Genomic DNA, 17,449 nt, shown 5'->3' on the forward strand with positions numbered 1-17,449 from the left:
TTCTGGAAATCATTTACGCTCTCCTACCAGGCCCCTCATGGGTTTTATAAGTCCCGGTAATAGACATATCAGCAATGCCAGGATGCCCTGAGCATCTGGCTGTGTGTGGGTAGGTGGGTAGCTGGTGTGCCCACCCAGACTGGGCTGAGTGCTGGAACTCGAACCTCCTGGTCACTCCCTGAACACTCAGGACATGCTGGATGGTGGGAGCTGTCCCCTCTGCCCAGAGCCACTTTAGTCCAGGCTTTGGGAGACACCAACGGGGCAAAAGAATCAGCTCGGGCAGCTTCTGCAAGACAGAAACTAGGAAGTCAACAGGAACCATAAGCTTATTTCCTGGAAGCCACCAAGCTGTCACCTGCTGACACTGGCCTCTGGGGCAGGACGACTCCCAGGCTAAGTGCTGCACTGCAGCTCCTGTGGATGTGAAACACCCCAGGAAATGCGCCTCCACCCTTCCTTGTCACCACAACCACCTTCCTCTAAAGATTCCATCAGCACTTCTCTGGTGTGTGCGTGTGTGTGTTTCCCCTAAAGGTGGCAGACTGTGCCATTCTATATTTATGCTATTTTAACCCTATTTCTGTGTCTGTCAAATAGGGAGCAGATTTCATAGCTCACGGCCTGGGAGCAAACACCCGGCTCGGTATGCGGGAGATGTGCTATTCACAGAGCCGCCCCGCAGATGCTGCCAGGGCCTCCCTGGGGCCCTGCCTGGGCTCCAGCTGGGAATGGAGCGCCTGCCACTTCCAGGAGTTCAACAAGGTGTAACTGGATGTTCTGGGTGCAGAGAGGAAGCCAGAAAAAGTATCCGTCTGCCCTAAGACTCTGTCTTTGGTCTAGACTTCTTCATGTGCTCGGCCAATAGTTTCCTCCATTCTGATGGCCATATAATTTCAATCGTTTCCCTCTGGTTATAAAAGTAGTAGATACTCATGGTAGAATGTGGAGCATACAGAAGAGGATGATGGAGAAATAGAAACCACCCAACATCCCAAACTCAGATGGCCACTGCTACTGTTCTGGAATTCAAGGTCCCTGGGCTGGCTGGCCCTGGCCAGTGTGGCTCAATTGGTTGAGCCTTGTCCTGTGCACCAAAAGGTCACCAGCTCGATTCCAGGCCAGGGCACCAAAAAAAAGGAAAGGAAAAAAAAAGATCCCTGGTCTGTTTTCGTCTTGCAGTTGTGCTGTGGCTCAGCATTTGAACACCAAGTTAACACCTTTAGGAGGAGCATGTATGTGCTGGCGGATCCCAGGCCCCGCAGCCCTTGCTACGTGTTTCCCCTGCCACACCCACCTGTTCCCTGGAGGCATTTGGGGCTCTCTTATCTAGAAATATTGTTTGAAAACACAAAATTGGGATATTTGGGTATATACAACATTATGTCCTGCTTTCTTTCTCTAAAACTTTTACTGTGAGCAGTATCTCCTGCCATTAACTATTAAGAACATGATATTAATTATGATATAAGGGTACATTATATAAATGTATTTTATTTAACTCTTCTATCATTGGGCATAGAGATTGTTTCAAGGCTTTTGCTACCACAAATTACACCGTGATGAATGTCCTTGCTCATATATCTCTGACTTATTGTCTTATTTTCTTAAAATAGATTCATAGGAAGTGGAACTGCAAGGTCAAAAGGTACAAACTTTCTAAAGACTTTAGACACATGTTGCCAAACTCCAGTTTGTACCAAGTTACCCTACAGGAAGGACAGGAGAGCATCTCTCACGGCTGTGTTACAGGGCTCGGCACAGCATCTGACACAACTGTGCCCAGGAAATGTTCCTTATTAGTTTCACTGCCAGTATTGAGTATTATTTTAAAGTCCCTAGCCAATTTGGAAGGCCACATTTTTCTCATGTAAATTTACACTTATTACTTAGTGAGGTGGAACCCCTCCCCAGATGTTCATTACCACCTGCAATACTTCTGTGAAATTATCTGCTCTGCCCCTTCCCCATTTTTCTATTAGGTGTTCGTATTCTTGTTTTTCCTATTGATTCGCTTCAAAACCCTGATACCATTCAAACATCTGGCTCCTACTCCAACTTATGCAAATCACTTTAGAATATGAGGAAAATATGAGAGAGATTAGTGAGGAAATAATGGGGGGAAGATGAGGAGCCCTGGGATAACAGAAAATTGGGACAAATTCTCAGTGAATCTCAGGGTGATGGAAGGTGTCTTCTGGGTGCAGGTGGAGGATCGTACGAGCCTCGTGGGTCCAGGAACGTTTCATGCACGGGGAGCCTCACTTTTTAAATAATATTTGAGAGTTCATCAAGGGCCATTGGGGAGGTGGCAGGAGAGAAACTAATGAGAGTTCACTGCCCACTCTAGTCAGGTGTTGGTCAGCATATGATTTCCCTTGGTTATTAGAGCAATGCAACGAGATAGATTTTATTGTCCTTAGCAGGGGAACAGTAGCCCGAGGGGCTACTTGACCACCTAGCGCTCCACCTCCAGGAGAAGGTGCTGGAATGAGGAGCAAGGTCTGCCCTTCCCGACAGTACCCGCTAGATTGCTGGGTCCTGGGTCTTGCTACAGGTTCACACGTGCTCTAACTGCACCTAATTCCAAGCCATCCAAATACTATCGTGTTCTATATTTACGTGTCCACCACAGTAGGTGTCGTATTTTAAAATAAAGGCTACTGTGTTCAGTGGGTGGCAAGGAGGTGTGATGCTCAGTGGTTTCCCCAAGGGCAAGAACAGGTCCAGGGCAAGGCTGGCTGTTGTGTGTGGCTTTCCTGTCCTTCTGCCACCACAGGACAGGGTAACGTGGTTGGCGGAGCAGCATGGCTCGGGCCTTAGGATGAATGCTCAGACTGAAAGAGGTATCTACTACACCAGCATTTTGAAATAAAACATATATTCATTTCGATGTTATTTCTTCCACATAAGATCAGGGCACCTTGGATCAGAGGGGAAAGGTCTCTGTGGGAGGTGATCAGTCTGCCACCCACAGACACTCCTGGGAGGTGAGTGGGAACTGTGGCCAAGTGAGACATTCCCAGAGCTGCAGGCTGCTTCTCACCCCCCCCCCCCAAAACCCAACACTCAGCACCATGCATAGTCAAGCTTATGCAGTAATGACAAAGAAAAATAAAAAATAAGCTCCCCCTGCCCTGCCTTTCCCCACCAGCCTCCCTTGGAGAAGGAAACTAGAGCCAATGGTTTGCTTTTAAAACCTTGTGTTTCACTTGAAAATACACTCTCCTTCCCATGAAAGCAAAGTGTCTAAAAACCCTATAGGATTCATCAGGTAGCCGCACAAGTCACTTCTCTCTGAGGACCAAGATATATGAGCCATGGGTCCTTACCTGCCCCCCGGAAGGCTGGCGACTTTACTGGCAGCTGTGACTTCTGTCTGCTTCTGTCCCCAGCCGCTCTTGGGCCCTGCATGTCGGGGCTGATGGTCATTCTACCCAGGCCTGGCCTCCTCTTCCGTGATAAAATCTGCGGCGGCGGGGCTGCCGAGAGTGCAAATGAATTTTCAATAATGAATTTACAGGAAGACGTGATCCGTGTGAAGAATGCCCACCGGGCAGGCAGTGGGAAAGGCAGTTAAGAGAAGGGAGCCGGCACATCAGAGAAGAGCTGGATCTGAAGCCTGGCTCCATGCCCTTGTAGCCACATGGGCTCAGGCAATCATTCACTTCTGAAGCCTCAGTTTCCCCACCTGTTCCATGGAAGTAATCATACCTACTTCACAAGGCCGTTAGCACCGTGAATAAGGGCCTGTGACACCTGCAGCGTCTTTTCTGCTGGTAAGTTTCTAGCTTCCAATTCATCGATGTTGGGCTGGCCTGTTGTAACACTGTTAAGGGCCGTCTACGATCGGGACACACAAAGCCCTATCCCTCCGCGTCATCCAAGTTTGAATCACAGCCTGTTGTACCTGCCTGTCCATATCCTCAGGTGGTTTACTGGCAGCTACCATGGCTTCCAGAAGGGTCCCGAGCGTCTGGGGACCGTGTACCTTTTTCCTGCCTTTGTGCTCCCACCGCTGTGCTGGGATGATACTCACGGGAAGGCAGTAGGTGGAATGCTCACATGGATTGACTGCCCAATGAATATATATTAATTCACATTTCGAACTAGGTTGGGTTGCTAATTGATGTAAATTATCTCACGTTCCTTCTGCACTGAGTTTGGGGAAAGAGTTTCAGTATTTTCCACGCATCTCTACAATTCTTGAGTTTGCGAGCAGTTAAAATTGTGAGTGTCCTTCCAAGAGGGTTTTCCTGGCTCATCCCCTTTTGGACAGTTCAGAAATTTCACAAATAGCTGTAGCCAGTAGGCAACAGGGGTACAGCTGGGAAGGGTCCCCGAGTGTGTGGGAGAACAGCCTTTCCCGGCGCGTGAAGACAACTGGATTTATGTTCCCGAGTGGAAGTTGTGTTTGCATGAATGCCTTCCATCCAGGTTCGGGAAAGGAATGAAGTTCTCCTTGGCAGCCCAGGAAGCTGAGTTTAACACAATGGTTAGATACTACCTAGTTCCTCTGACAGCCCAGGAGGGGAAGGCGGTGGGTTCTGCGCCCCAAGACAGGGAACTTACTAGAAGAGGGAAGCTGCTGGCGGTGTCGGTTCCAGCTCAGGGCAAGTTGGTGGAGCTCAGAGGGGCTGCGGGCGTGACCAGAAAGGAGAGAATTCTCCAGAAAATGGGAATATAGTCTTTGGAGGGTGGAGAGTGGTGATTTGACACAATTTCACTGGCCAAGAGGAGAGTGAGAGGAGGGCGGCAGAGAGGGATCAGGGGCTTTACAGAAAGGAACCCAGCACAGAAAATGGAGGCGGCACCTTCTCGGCACCTAGAGCTGCTTTCCTCCAGTCCGGAGGTTCTCCTCGCGGCCTCACGCCTCCCCAGCTCTCAGAAGCCCACAACTGCCTCCTACCTCTCACCTCACTGACAGGTTTGAGGAAGCAGCAGGATCCTTATTTACTGAGGAAGAAACAGAGGGAGGACCAGGGAAGGGACAGGCTTGGGCCAGGTCCAGTGCGTATTTGCAACCCGGCCCAAAGGACCTGGTCACAAGCATTTTACTTGGATTTCCAGCAGGAATCCCGGCAGAATATTCAAATTTCCTTCTCAGCCCAGGTAGCAGAACATCACAATGCCCACTGGCCTCCCACCACCCCACCCCCTCCACACCCCCTCACACCCTTAGGGGGAGTGACCCTCCCTCTCAGAGGGCCTGCCTGCCGGTAGGTCCTTCAAAGTCTGTTTCCAATTTTGGGTTCACCGAGTCTGCTCAGACTGCTTTGGCAAGAACTTTACAGGGTTCTATGGCCTTTAGCATTGAAATGTTCTAAAATAGCCTAATGTGTGCGTTTTCTCTCTCCAGCCCTGTCTTTAGCCAGCCTGTGTGTTGACCCCCACTCCCCTGCAGGACAAATACTACTCGCCTGGTATGATTCGCAGGGATGGAGAAGATGCATTCAGCTGAAACTATGGGCTGTCCAAAAGTAGGACAATTTTTTTCTTGTGCAGAGACACCCAAGATGGCTTAAGGTAATAGGTTATTTTCAAAAGTGCTTTCTTCAAAGCATCAGTTCTCTTAAGTGATTTCCATTGCCATGTCTCCTTTAATCAAGTTTTCGGCAAACCAAAGTAATAAAGCTGAATGACCAGAGATTGTTTTACCAGGTCTGGCAGCGAAGAAACCACCACTGTTGTTGAGGCAGGATCCTCTGACCTTTGGCAATTTGAACCTCAGTATCTGCAACTGTAAAATGGGAACATTCCTATCTTGTTGAGTGTAAGGTTTAGCAATAATGTATGTAAATTGTGTACTTAGGTGTTTGGTGCATATTAGCTACTAAAAATGGTAGCTGCTGTTTCTACCATAAAGAGTGATAATAATACCAATAATAATTGGATATCTGAAGTCACTCCCATGAGAGAACTGAATTGGACCAGAAACTGATTGTCATGCAGGCTCCATAGGCTGAGAATAACTCATTCAGTAACCTTCGCTCCTGACTCTCCCGCAATCCTTTTACAAAATCCAAAAGGCAAATAGCAACTCTCTTTTTATTATAATTTGTTCGACAAATACCTGTGTGTCTTTGCTATGCGATAATTTGAGGGTTCACAAAGATGAGTAAGACATTTTGGTCATGACCTTAAAGATTATAATCTAATTTGGCTGCACCGCTGACTTCTTCCCTGTGGAACCGCTTAGGTTCTGTGGCAAGCAAACTCTTGTGAGATATTCCTTCTCTGCCTCTAATTGCAGTCATAAACGAGGTGACCGAGATTGCATAGTTTCTATGAACCTGGGCTCCAGTTCCTCACGACCCCGCCCACTCCCCAAAGTGAACCGACTGCCAGGCCTTCGGGGCCTTTGCAGGGCTGTGGCATGGTACATACATATTCATGTGAGGAAGACCAAGTAATATTTACGCTGGAAGATGAAACATAACTCCCTCCTCAGGTGGTAGGACGGGCCCTTTGCCTTACAGGGCAGGGAGGGGGTTGTGTTCGGGAGTTCCATCACCAGGCAACTGGCCATCCTTAAGTTGGTCAGTGAATTTAGGGAAGACTGGTTTGCTTTGGACACTGTGAAACCCATGCTTCGTTTTAGGATCTGAGCAAGGTGACGCCTCCAGTAGCAAAGAAACCCAACAGCTGTTGAGATAAGAGGTCTCTTGCCTCAGTCCTCTTGGCAGTGTAATTGCTGACTGAAGTTGACCAGGAAAGGAAATAAAGGTACAAACTCATATTTATACAAGTTCCTGACGACCTGGGACGGGGTCCATTGCACCTAAACATCATCAGGGCCTCACATCACTTGCCATATTACAGTTCTTGACAAAGTTGAAAAGTGAGAAAGCCAACAGAACAATTCCAGAACCTTCGTGCCTCCCCTCCCCACCTTGACTCGGATGCCCGGAGCCTGGGAGGTGCCCAGATTCTGTCTAAGAGATGCTTTTTAGAACAGTTTTATTGCTTCCTTTTGGTGGGAAGGATTGCAGCTCCATCGCCAGCGCTGGCCTTGCCTTGGGGGTAAGAGGCAGCTTGCTGTGCAGTCGCAGGCAGCAGGCCGCGTCTCTGGGCCCGGGAGTGCGCGCTGCAAATGCGCGATGTCTCACGCGCCCAGAGGAGATCTTCATTAAAGCTTAATTATGTACCATAAATATGTTTTACTTTGGAACCCAGGAGGTGGGATTTTCGGTTTGGGGAAACGCAGTGCCTAATAAGCAGGCAGGAAAGGGAATGTAAACAGCCACTGAGCGCTTGCATTCGCCCCTCGTCAGAGGGGTGCCCAGGGGTTTTCGGACCCAGCAGGTGTTTCCCCAAAGGCCCTGCCCGGAGCCCCCGCCAGGGGCAGACGCGGGAGCGAGGAAATCAAAGGAGCCTGCAGAGAGGACGCGGCTTTATTGGTGGCTCGCCCCTCGGGGCTGGGCGGGGCGCCGCCGTCCCGCTCCCGCCCCGCACCCCGCACCCCGCCTCGGGGGCTCCCCCCCCCCCCCCGCCGCGCTGGGAGCCGGCCGCGGGCGCCCTACCACAGGAGGTAAATCTTACTGGGCCTCCTGGGGCCCGGCAGGCACAGCACCGGGGTCTCGGCCGGGCTGGGGCGGGACACCGGGAAATAGCACAGGGCCGCGGGGTACGCGGGCGGGGGCTCGGGGCTCGGGGCGGGGCTCCCGAAGGCGGGCACGAGCCCGGGGGGCAGGCGGGGGTGGGGCGCCGGGGCCTCGGGGGCGGCGGGCGGCACGAGCGGCAGGACGAGGCAGTAGTTGGCGCCGGGCTGCGGGGCGGGGGAGAAAGCAAAGACGGAGCAGTAAGGGGAGTACCCGACACAGAACAGGGGGCGCTCGCCGCGGGCACCTGCACGAGAGAAAAAGAGCAGTCAGGAGGCGGCCTCAGCGGGGGGGGGGGGGGGGGGGGCGTGAGCGCGCGTCAGTGGTTCCCGACTCAACAACTGTTTCGGGGTGGCCCCTGCAGGCGTCCTGGGCGGAGGCGCCCAGCTGGGACCTCAGGGTCGCCGCGGAGTTGGCCGGGAGGCGGCATCGACCAGCACACCCTGTCCCAGGCCGTGGTCTCTGATGCGCTTCCCCCCAAGTTCCCGCGTGGGAGCTCTCGGTCCCCTCTCGGCCCCCTCCCGGCCCCCACAGCCCCTCTAATGAGCTGTTCTGGCAGCAGCATATGGTGGCCGGCAGGACCCCGCTTAGGTAAGGCCCTTCCCCTCGGTCCTCCAGCTGCCCCCAGTTGGAGGTGCTGGTCCTGCCTCAATTTGGCCTTTCTGCTGCAGAGGGGAAGCTTGGGGAAAGAGAGGGGCAGAGAGACCCTGGTGGGATCACAGGAAGGGAGAAGGGACCGAGGGGGGCAGAGCAGGTGCACGAGGGAGGCGTCCAAGCCAAGTTAATGGCATGCCTGCTAACCTCACGCTCCGTCTGCCAACCTTGCTGGAAGCAGAACATGGGCACCTGAAGGAGAGTCACGATCAGAGAGACCCCCTCCCGCATGACAGATCTCTCAGCCCTGCTGGGTCACCTTGGATCAACCGCCTACCTTCCTGAAACCTGTTTCCTCGTCTGCAAAAGGAGACAGGTGTTCTCTCTAGCCCTGCGCCTCCAGGGGTGGCCCTTGGACCAGCCGCATGGACCTCACCTGGGAGCCCCGGAGAAGTTCGCAGAAACCCAGCCCATCAGATCTACCAAACCAGAACCTGCAGTTTATCAAGGTCTCTGGGTGTTTCTCGTGAACTTTAAAGCTTGAGAAGCAAGGCTCTGACATAGGTGCCCAGCCCTCTGGGGGGAGAATCGCCTGCAGTGCTTGTTAAAAAGCCCAGCTTTGCAGACTCCTCTGGAGATTCTGATGCTCCGGGTCAGGAACAGGAACCAGGAAGGAGCATTTTGATTAAGCACCTCCCCGGTGATTCTCATCATCAGAGAAGTTTAGGAAATGCTACAGCTAAAATCAGTTCCAATTCTCAGATGCCATCATTGTAACCACCCAGTTGAAATCCATTAAAGGCACCACACCCCGTTTTATTGCTCTTCGCTCTGTTGCGCTTCACAGGTGTTGCAGTTTTTTTACAAACGACAGGCAAGACCCTCCACCAGCAAAAAGATTGCGACTCGCTGCATTGTGGCAGTCGCCTGATGCCGGGGCCTGGACCGGAACCTGCAATGCCTCCGAGGTATGCCTGACCCCGTGATGGAGGGGTCTCAGTCCTTACTGAATCCTCCGTAGGATCTGAAGCTACTCTCCACTCCTTCCTTTCCGAACGCCTCCCTTGGCTCCTGCAGCGAGTGGCTGCTACTTCTCGGGCCATTTCTCCGGAGCCATCTTCCCCCATTCTTCCCTTAACTGCTCTTATCCCCACGGTCCCTTCATCACCTGCCTTCTTACTCCATCCACTCTCGAGGGGAGACACTGGTGGTTCAGCTGCCTCTTGCTCACTGTGGGCCCGTGGATTCCTCCTGGTGGCCGGGGTCCGCGCTGAGCAGCGGACCTGGGACCTGGGGCTTCGGGGCATTTCCTCCTGCCCCTCCGGCCTGCCCCTCCACGACACCAGCAGAATGGGACCCACCGTCTTCTCGCTTTCTTGGCCTTGGCAAAAGCAACCACCGCTGGCCTAGTTTTCTGGACAGGACTCTGATTTTTCATTGATTCTTTCTTCTTTTCTTATGCACTAAAAGTTGCCGATTCAATTCCTGGTCAGGGCACATACCCAGGTTGTGGGTTCAAACCCTTGTTTGGATGCATATGGGAGGCAACCGATTGATGTTTCTCTCTCACATCGACGTTTCTCTCTCTACCCCCCTCTCCCTTCCCCTCTCTAAAATTAAAAAAAAAAAATTAAAAATGCCAGTCTAATTGCATCACTTCCTGCTCAGCTTCCATCCATGACTGATGCTCTGCCACCTTCAGCATGACATTCAAGACCCTTGGGGACCTGGTCCTTGCCTGCCTATAGGGTGTCCACTTTATTCTCTACACTCCCTAATCTGTAGCCTGACCCTAAACCAGAGCTTCTCAAACTCAGATATGCAGAGGTATTGTTAAAGTCAGGTCTGACTGAGGAAGTCTGGGTTGGGACACGAGCGTCAGTATTCCTAACAAGCTCTCAGGTGATTGTAGTTCCTCAATGTCTGTCAGTCTCTCTCTTCCCCTCTTCCTGGCGCTCTCTCCCGTCCATGCCTTTGCACACTCAATGTATCCTGCTGGGCACATCTTGCTTGCCCTCCTCCCTGGGCTAAATCCCCTGTCCTTCAGGGTTTTCACCCCACTTAAAGCTCTTAAAACTGACCTTGGTTAGGACATGCTGGTGTCCTGCCCTCCCACTAGGCTATGAGCCCCTGGAGGGCAGGCCCTGCGTATTTTATTTCTGTATCCCCAGCACCCATGTAGTGGCTGGCAGGTAAACATGCAGGGAATGAATGAGTGATGGGTGAGAAAACCAGTGTACCCTGGTATCATATACCCTGGGACAGTGGGGGCAGTTGAATGTATTTGCTGGCATCCCATAGGGACTGGATAAATGGATGTCTTCATTGATAATCAAATAGTTAAAGATTTTATAATCAAGCTATAACCCCTCTTACATCTCAAACTACAGTTTCTCTTATGAAGAGGCTAACCTGACAGTAACATATGGTGTTTGGCTTCATAAGCAGGGATGGGGAGATTAACCTTTACCCAAGGCTTAGTCTATACCCTGGGTTTTAGTCCTTCTGTCTACCTGGTGAGGCAGGTAATAACTCTGTTTTGATGAGGAAACTGAGTTTGGAGAAGCTGCCCGTTCACATTTATAAGGCTGTCAAGTGGTGGATTAGGATTCTGAGCCAAGACTTCAAATCTGGGCTCTGTGAGACCTCTGAGCTCCTCTGTCTTGGAAACATTACCGTAAATGGACAGAGAATTATGACGGTTTGAGTAAAAATGGGAGCATTCACTTCTGTTGCTTGTTTTCTAACTTGGACAGACAACTTGGAAACTTGTTGGACACCAGCAGCCTCGCCTGGAAACCCGTTAGCCTTGACCTTTCAGAGAAAAATCTAATTTATTTGCCAGGTAAGTTACAAAGATTTGGAATTTGCCTCAAATTTCTCTTCCAAGCTCCTCTTCAAATAGATAGTTCCCAATTCAAAAGAGATCACAGTTATTTTAGGTGTTTATCTTTATAGAACTAAATTCACTTCTTTTTCTTGGTTTTACAAGAATATGTCTTCACGATAAGCCACTATTAGGCTGAATAGGTTCTGCTACTCCTACAAATCTGAGTCTGGTAATGACTAGCATTGAACTCAGTAATAAGTGAGGATAATTTCAGAATGCTTGGCTTTGTTTTAAAGGGCAGGATTTTGGAAGCAGGCTCCAGGACTCCATCCAGATTTGTTTTCCTGGCACATAACTAGGGGATGATGCCGAAGCTCTAGGTGAGGGGACAGGGCAGGAGAGGGCTCCCTCACATGCCATGTGCCTGGCATGGGGTAGAGAGCGCTTTAGGACTCCAGGAGCCAGAACCCCGCAGCACAGTGGCCTTTGGATGCCTCCATGTGTCCTGGGAAGGAGAGGTGGCTCCTTTCCAACTCGGGCTGGGGCTGGCAGGGGCCTGGGGAGCAGGAAGGAGTCCAGGAGCCTGAGGCCGCCGTAACTCCCTCCACTTCCCTGTGCCCCTGACTTGCCGGGCCTGCTGACTGTTCTTCTTACCGATCCATACAGAATTCCAAAGGAGGAATGTGCGGCCCTGCTAGGTTTGCTTCTCCCCTGGCTCAGCATCCACCTTGATTATGAAACAGGATTTCTGAACCAGTTGCACATCAGACCCGGTTGGGTCTTGACTCTGCTTGGATGGTCCATGTTTTTTTGGCCATAAAGCAGATCTCCGGCTTGGTGACTGCTCTCTGATCATTCATCTCTTTCCATTTGATGTTTTACTTTGGAAATTCAGGGTGTAATAAAAGTGTCTGGACCTGTATTTTTATTAGGATTTAAAAAATATGACGCTGATTTTTGGCAAAGGAAAAAAAGATTGGAGGGGGAGGGGGGCAACATTAAGACAAATAAAAAGAGATTTCTAGTTCATTCTCCTTATTAAATGAAGCTCTTATGTGCTAGATCTATGATGCTGTAATGTATCAAGGGCCTATGGTGCCAGGCACTGTTCTAATGGCTGAGCGTACATTCTGTCATTTACTCCTCACAGCAGTCCTAGTGGGTGAGATCCTTTTTGACCCCCTGTTTTACAGATGAGGAAACTGAGGCACAAGACGTTACCTGCCCAAAGGTACACAGCGTAGTAAGCAATGGGGCCCAGACGCTGATCCAAGCATTTTTACCCCAAAGCTCATGCCCACCCATAAATCACACACCCCCTGAGTGGAGAGAGGGTAAGGAGAACCACAAGCCAACTCAGAAACAGTTCCAGGGAATACATGGGCTTCATTTAAAATGCACGACTCTTTCTAATAGTGTGAAGGACAGTGGACAGCTGACACCTCAGTTACAGACCTATTTGTAGAGAGCACTGGTAGTCCCTATGTTGTAAATAGCCATTTCAGGAGTTGTAGACAGCAGTTCTCTTTTTTCTCTTTTGCTCAACCCCTCCACCCCCGCAACAACCGCCCACCGTTGTTGTCTGCCTGCTCTCTATGAGCCCATCTCTATTTTGCTTGGTAGTTCAGTTTGTTCATTAAATTCCATATCGGAGTGAAATCATATGGCACATGCCTTTCTCTGACTGGCTTATCTCACTTAGCGTAATGTTCTCCAGGTCCATTCATGCTGTCACAAAGGGTGAAATTTTCTTCCTTTTTACAGCCGAGTAGTATTCCATGGTGTAAATGTCCCACAGCTTTTTTATCTACTCATCTACTTATGGATACTTGGGCTGCCTTCAAGTCTTGGCAATTGTAAATAACACTGCAGTGAGCATAGGGGTGCATATATTCTTTCGAATTAGTATTTTGGGTTTCTTGGGATCAATTTCCAGAAGAGGGTCATAAGGCAGTTCCATTTTTAATTTTTTGAGGTGACTCCATACTGTTTGTCCACAGTGGCTGCATTCCCACCGACAGTGTGCAAGGGTTCCCTTATCTCCACATCCTCGCCGACACTTGTCCCATCTACATTATTTTATTTGGTTAATCTTCCATAACACCGTATGGAAGGTTAACCTATGGCAGGCATTGCCCAGGGATCTCACTGTGTTTGATGCTTCGGTTTTGCAGAATCCGAGGTCTGGCATGGGAAGAAGTTTTGGTGACTCACTGCCACCTTTGGATTTCCCCCCAAATGCTTTAGGAAAATAATTTCTCTGCAGAGGTGAAGAAAGGCAGGAAAGTATACATTTACCTGGTGAATTGGATCAACGTGTCCAGATAATTCAGGCCCCAAATCGTTTTTTTTCTATGATAGCAGGCTATTTATCTGAATTTTCTGATTTGTCATCATATTATGGTCTGGGCCATAATATGACGATAAAAGTGGTGGTTTTTAAAGGCCTTTTACTACAAGTAACATCCCTTATTTGATGAAATGGATATCTTTCTGCCAACTTGGCTCTCTTACCTAAACCTTGGTATTTTGCACTCTAGTAATTCTTCAAATTTGATGTTTTATAAAGTGAATTAACTCATCCTTTTTGTCAGTATTGTAAGTTCCATATAGAGAACTTGCATCTGTGTTAATCAGACAAGCTAACATCACTGAGTGAGCCTGCACGGCTCGTTTTAATATGTTTTCCCTATGGATGACAAGGCACACCATGCTACCCAGTTTTAGCGAGGCAGCTAAAAATTATATCAAGTGAATGGAGCTGCATTATTTAAATTTAAATTCATTTTTTTCTATTTAAAACATCCTCAATTCAATAAGTTACAACATGCATTTTGAAGTATTTGGGGAATGATCTTATCTGCCTTATTTCACTCTTAAACAGTTGAATTAAAAATCCAATTCCTACTAAAAATCTTCCAAGTGATGATACTTTCCCTTGATTAAGGAAAAAGAGTTGGGGCTTTGCCTGAAAAGGACATCATTTTAGAAGCCCATTTGTTTTTTACTTTATTAAAAGCAATGAAAGGTGGTTGGTTAATCAAGAGCTGCCATTTTCTTAAAAAATCCATTAAGACTTAGCTGGATGGATGGTTGCATGACAAGAGCTATTTAGGATTAGAAAGCAAAGCTGTGACTTGGATGTAAGCGCATTGTGAGCTATTTATGAATCCTCCGGCAGTTAATTTGGATCGTTTCCACTGCACTGCAAGCAGAAGGCAGACTTTCCTTCCCAGTTGCCCCAGCTTCAGTGTCAGCTCCCAGAGGAACTGAGTTTGTCCTACAGATGTTGCCTCTGATGGGGATGAGCCCGAGGGACTCTAAATGTTCAGCTGAGTGTATCCCCTTTCTGGATACTATTAAATCACTCCTGCCTCAAGCAGAGGACTGGTCTTTGCTTCAAAGGCAGCTAAAGAGTGAATTATTTACCAAATTGCACAAAAGGAAGGATTTATCAAGCCCCTTCTCCCAGAGAGGACAACCTCAGAAGTGGGGGACTTTATTACTCTCTCTCTTGGCTGTAAATTATGCCATTCAGAGGCTTGTGAAAGCCTCTCTTCATGCTCTTGCTCGAGTCATAAAACTTGATACCTGGGGCCAAATGCCTTTACCCGCCTCCCCCAAATGTGAAGAATATGAAAAGGCGGCAGCTCTAGGCAAGTGCCACACACAGCCAATGACGGGCAGAAGATGCAGGCCGTGGAGACAGCTCCTGTGCACAAGCCGTGCCTCCTTGACCCCAACTCCAAAATGAATTTGACTATTTGCATAAGGTCATTGAGACCCTCCCAAATCTGCATTAGCCACTGGGAAAGCACTGGGTGTAACCCACGTCACCGATCTGATGGTTACCTCTAACACTGGGATTTTAGAATTTGTGAATTTGAATAAACCAGTCACTCACCTGGGGAGGGTTTGCTGGGGCCCACTTTCTCCGGTTTCTTTGGAGTCATGGTACTTTTATGTTTCTGCTTGACGGCTGTTCGGTCAATCGCTGGAAGTATAGAATCACACTGCACTGCAGAATTCTTGATAGATAATCTTGGTTCGGCTAGAGGATCCCCCTCACCAGAACTCTACGGGAAATGAAAGGCGTATCAGGGGCCTAGTAGGTCATTTTTGCTAGGCAGAGGGAGAAAAGACAAGCCAAATGCAGTGGCCCCAGCGTCGATAACTCCAGGGCAACCCGCCATGCATGTTCAATACACCCTTTCACCAGTGAGATTTTGATGGACTGGGCGTATCAATTTAGAAATAATAGCAATGTGATGAATCTGTTTTGTAGAACATTATAATAAGAATGCACATCTATGGGCCTATCTTGTAGAACATTATGAAAAGACTGCATTTCTGACCCTTAAGTAATTTGATGACCAGTAAACAGCTCACGCTCAAAGCTACATGTGAAGGCAGGAGAGGCTGTCAGTGCCTCTAAACTTCTTGCTGTTTGCTGTTTGAACTACTTTGGGGAAGGGGGTGAGGAAGACGTTCCTTGTGTTAGTCATATACTTGATAATGAAAAGGAAGTTTAGATAATGTATTGGGAATGGAATAAGTCAGACTTCTGTTTAATATTCTGAATTACTGGGTGCAACATAAGACAGACTAATCTTTTTAAAAGTCCCCTACTTGTCAGTCTGCTATAAAGAAGTCAGTACAAATCTATGTGCGGACAAATCATGATTCCTGCAGTGTCAGGATATCTCTTGCAGACGCGATGAAAGTTGTCTAGGCATTCGCTACCTTGTATATTTCGCCACACTTCCACCCACCAAACAAATGATGAAGATGATATAAATGGCTTGTGAGAAACCTGGTCTTGAAGGGTGATTTAAGTCCTGCCTATGGTTTAGGTCCTGGTGTAGTACGATTTGCTAGGCGATACGCTTGGCAACAAACAAAACCATAAGGCTCCCCCCCGGACCCACCCCAGGAATTCCAACACTAACACTAAATTCTACATTGTGCATTAGTCTGGCGTTAGAGAATGTGGTCTTTTGCAGACACAGAATGCTAAATTAATGTCTCCCTCAACTCCCCAGCTGTGGCAATTTGTATTGATCCTGCTCATCGGTCTCACTGACAGTTATGGCATTTTCATTTCAAGGCTCCTGACTCAGGAAAATACTCTGACTAGCTTTGAATTATTGGGTGCAACATAAGACAAACTAAACTCTAAAAAATCCCCCTACTCGTCCATCTTCTGTAAAGAAGATCAGATCTACAGGTGGACAGATCGTTACCCTTCAAGACTGTAAATCATGTTTTGTAATTTAGAGTCTGGATACAGCCTTCCAACAAATAATTATTGTTTCTCCCTACATTTTCAGAAAACAGACCACCCTCAGATAAAGGGACCGGAAAAGGCAAGGGCATAATGAATTGGTTGTTCCCCACTTTCCTTTTTCGAGTCCGGAATTAAATAGAAATCCTTGAAAATTATTCTGAAATGTCAAAGATGAAACATTAGGTCATTTCTGAACATGAAATAGGCTCTCCGTTCTCAGGAAAGGAAATGTGGGCAAATTTTAATTATGATGCCTAAGGTTGTCAGGGGCAAGAAGAACATCAGTGAGCATGGGGCAGAATTCCTTCCACAAACTGCCCCACACAAACAACTCGCATTAGTGGGTGGAGAATTCTTTGCTCGCCCCCAGCAATGGTGAGCTGGGAGGAGTTGGTGAAGAGACTTTATTGGATGGGGTGTTAAGCCAGGTTTATCTTCCACCCACCTATTCATTCATTATATGTTAGGCCTTGAGTAGAACCAAACAGGTGACAGAAAGCTTGGCCCGTTGGACCATGCCTGTTGCATGTGGAACTGTGCACCTGTGTTCTGAGTCCATCCATCTCTGGTTCCTGGTTCCATCAATCTTACTTCCAGTTGGTAGTCATTCAGAGTCCAGAAATTGCAGCTGGAAGAGGGTGTTTGTCAGTTGGAGCCTAAATCCAGAATGGCAAGAACTATACTACTTAGGAACTAGATCCTTTCCTGCTGCTTCATTGAGTGATCTCAAGCAAATCGCTGATCTTTTTGTGTCTTGATTAATGTCTTCTCATGTACTCAGCCATTTTCATTTATTCTTTCTTATGAAAACCCATCATATTTCTGGGGAGAAGGATCCTCGGGGTGGGGCGTGTGTGTGTGTGTGTGAGAGAATTTGTTAGTAATTCATTCTGGCACTAAGGTGCGGTATTTAAGACAGAGCCCAGCTTCCTGGGAGTGCCTCCTGGCTCTTTCACCTGTTACCGTGTGACATTGGGTTACTTCCTCTCTGTGTTTCAGGTTTTCTCATCTGTGAACAAGAGTATCCACCTGTTGGTGGTCCTGTGAGGATTAAATGAGTTAGGATATGTGTATAGCACTTCGAACAGTGCCAGGCAAACAGTAAGTGCTAATGACTGAGCATTAACTACCCACTGC

General features: G+C 48.5%; 1 protein-coding gene across 1 annotated transcript in view; it reads right to left on the minus strand.

Annotated features, from left to right (window-relative positions):
• MARCHF10 (membrane associated ring-CH-type finger 10) overlaps positions 1–17,449 on the minus strand; it is a 59,390-nt gene that overhangs the window by 22,430 nt on the left and 19,511 nt on the right. Inside the window, exons 3-4 of the mRNA XM_016204832.2 lie at positions 14,930–15,101; positions 3,333–3,482 (exon numbers count right to left, since the gene is read on the minus strand). Coding sequence (XP_016060318.2) covers positions 3,333–3,482; positions 14,930–15,101 — 322 coding nt within the window. The remainder of the gene's footprint in view (positions 1–3,332; positions 3,483–14,929; positions 15,102–17,449) is intronic.

This window comes from Miniopterus natalensis, chromosome 17 (assembly GCF_054644295.1).
Source record: "Miniopterus natalensis isolate mMinNat1 chromosome 17, mMinNat1.hap1, whole genome shotgun sequence".
NCBI classification, from domain to species: Eukaryota; Metazoa; Chordata; class Mammalia; order Chiroptera; family Miniopteridae; genus Miniopterus; species Miniopterus natalensis.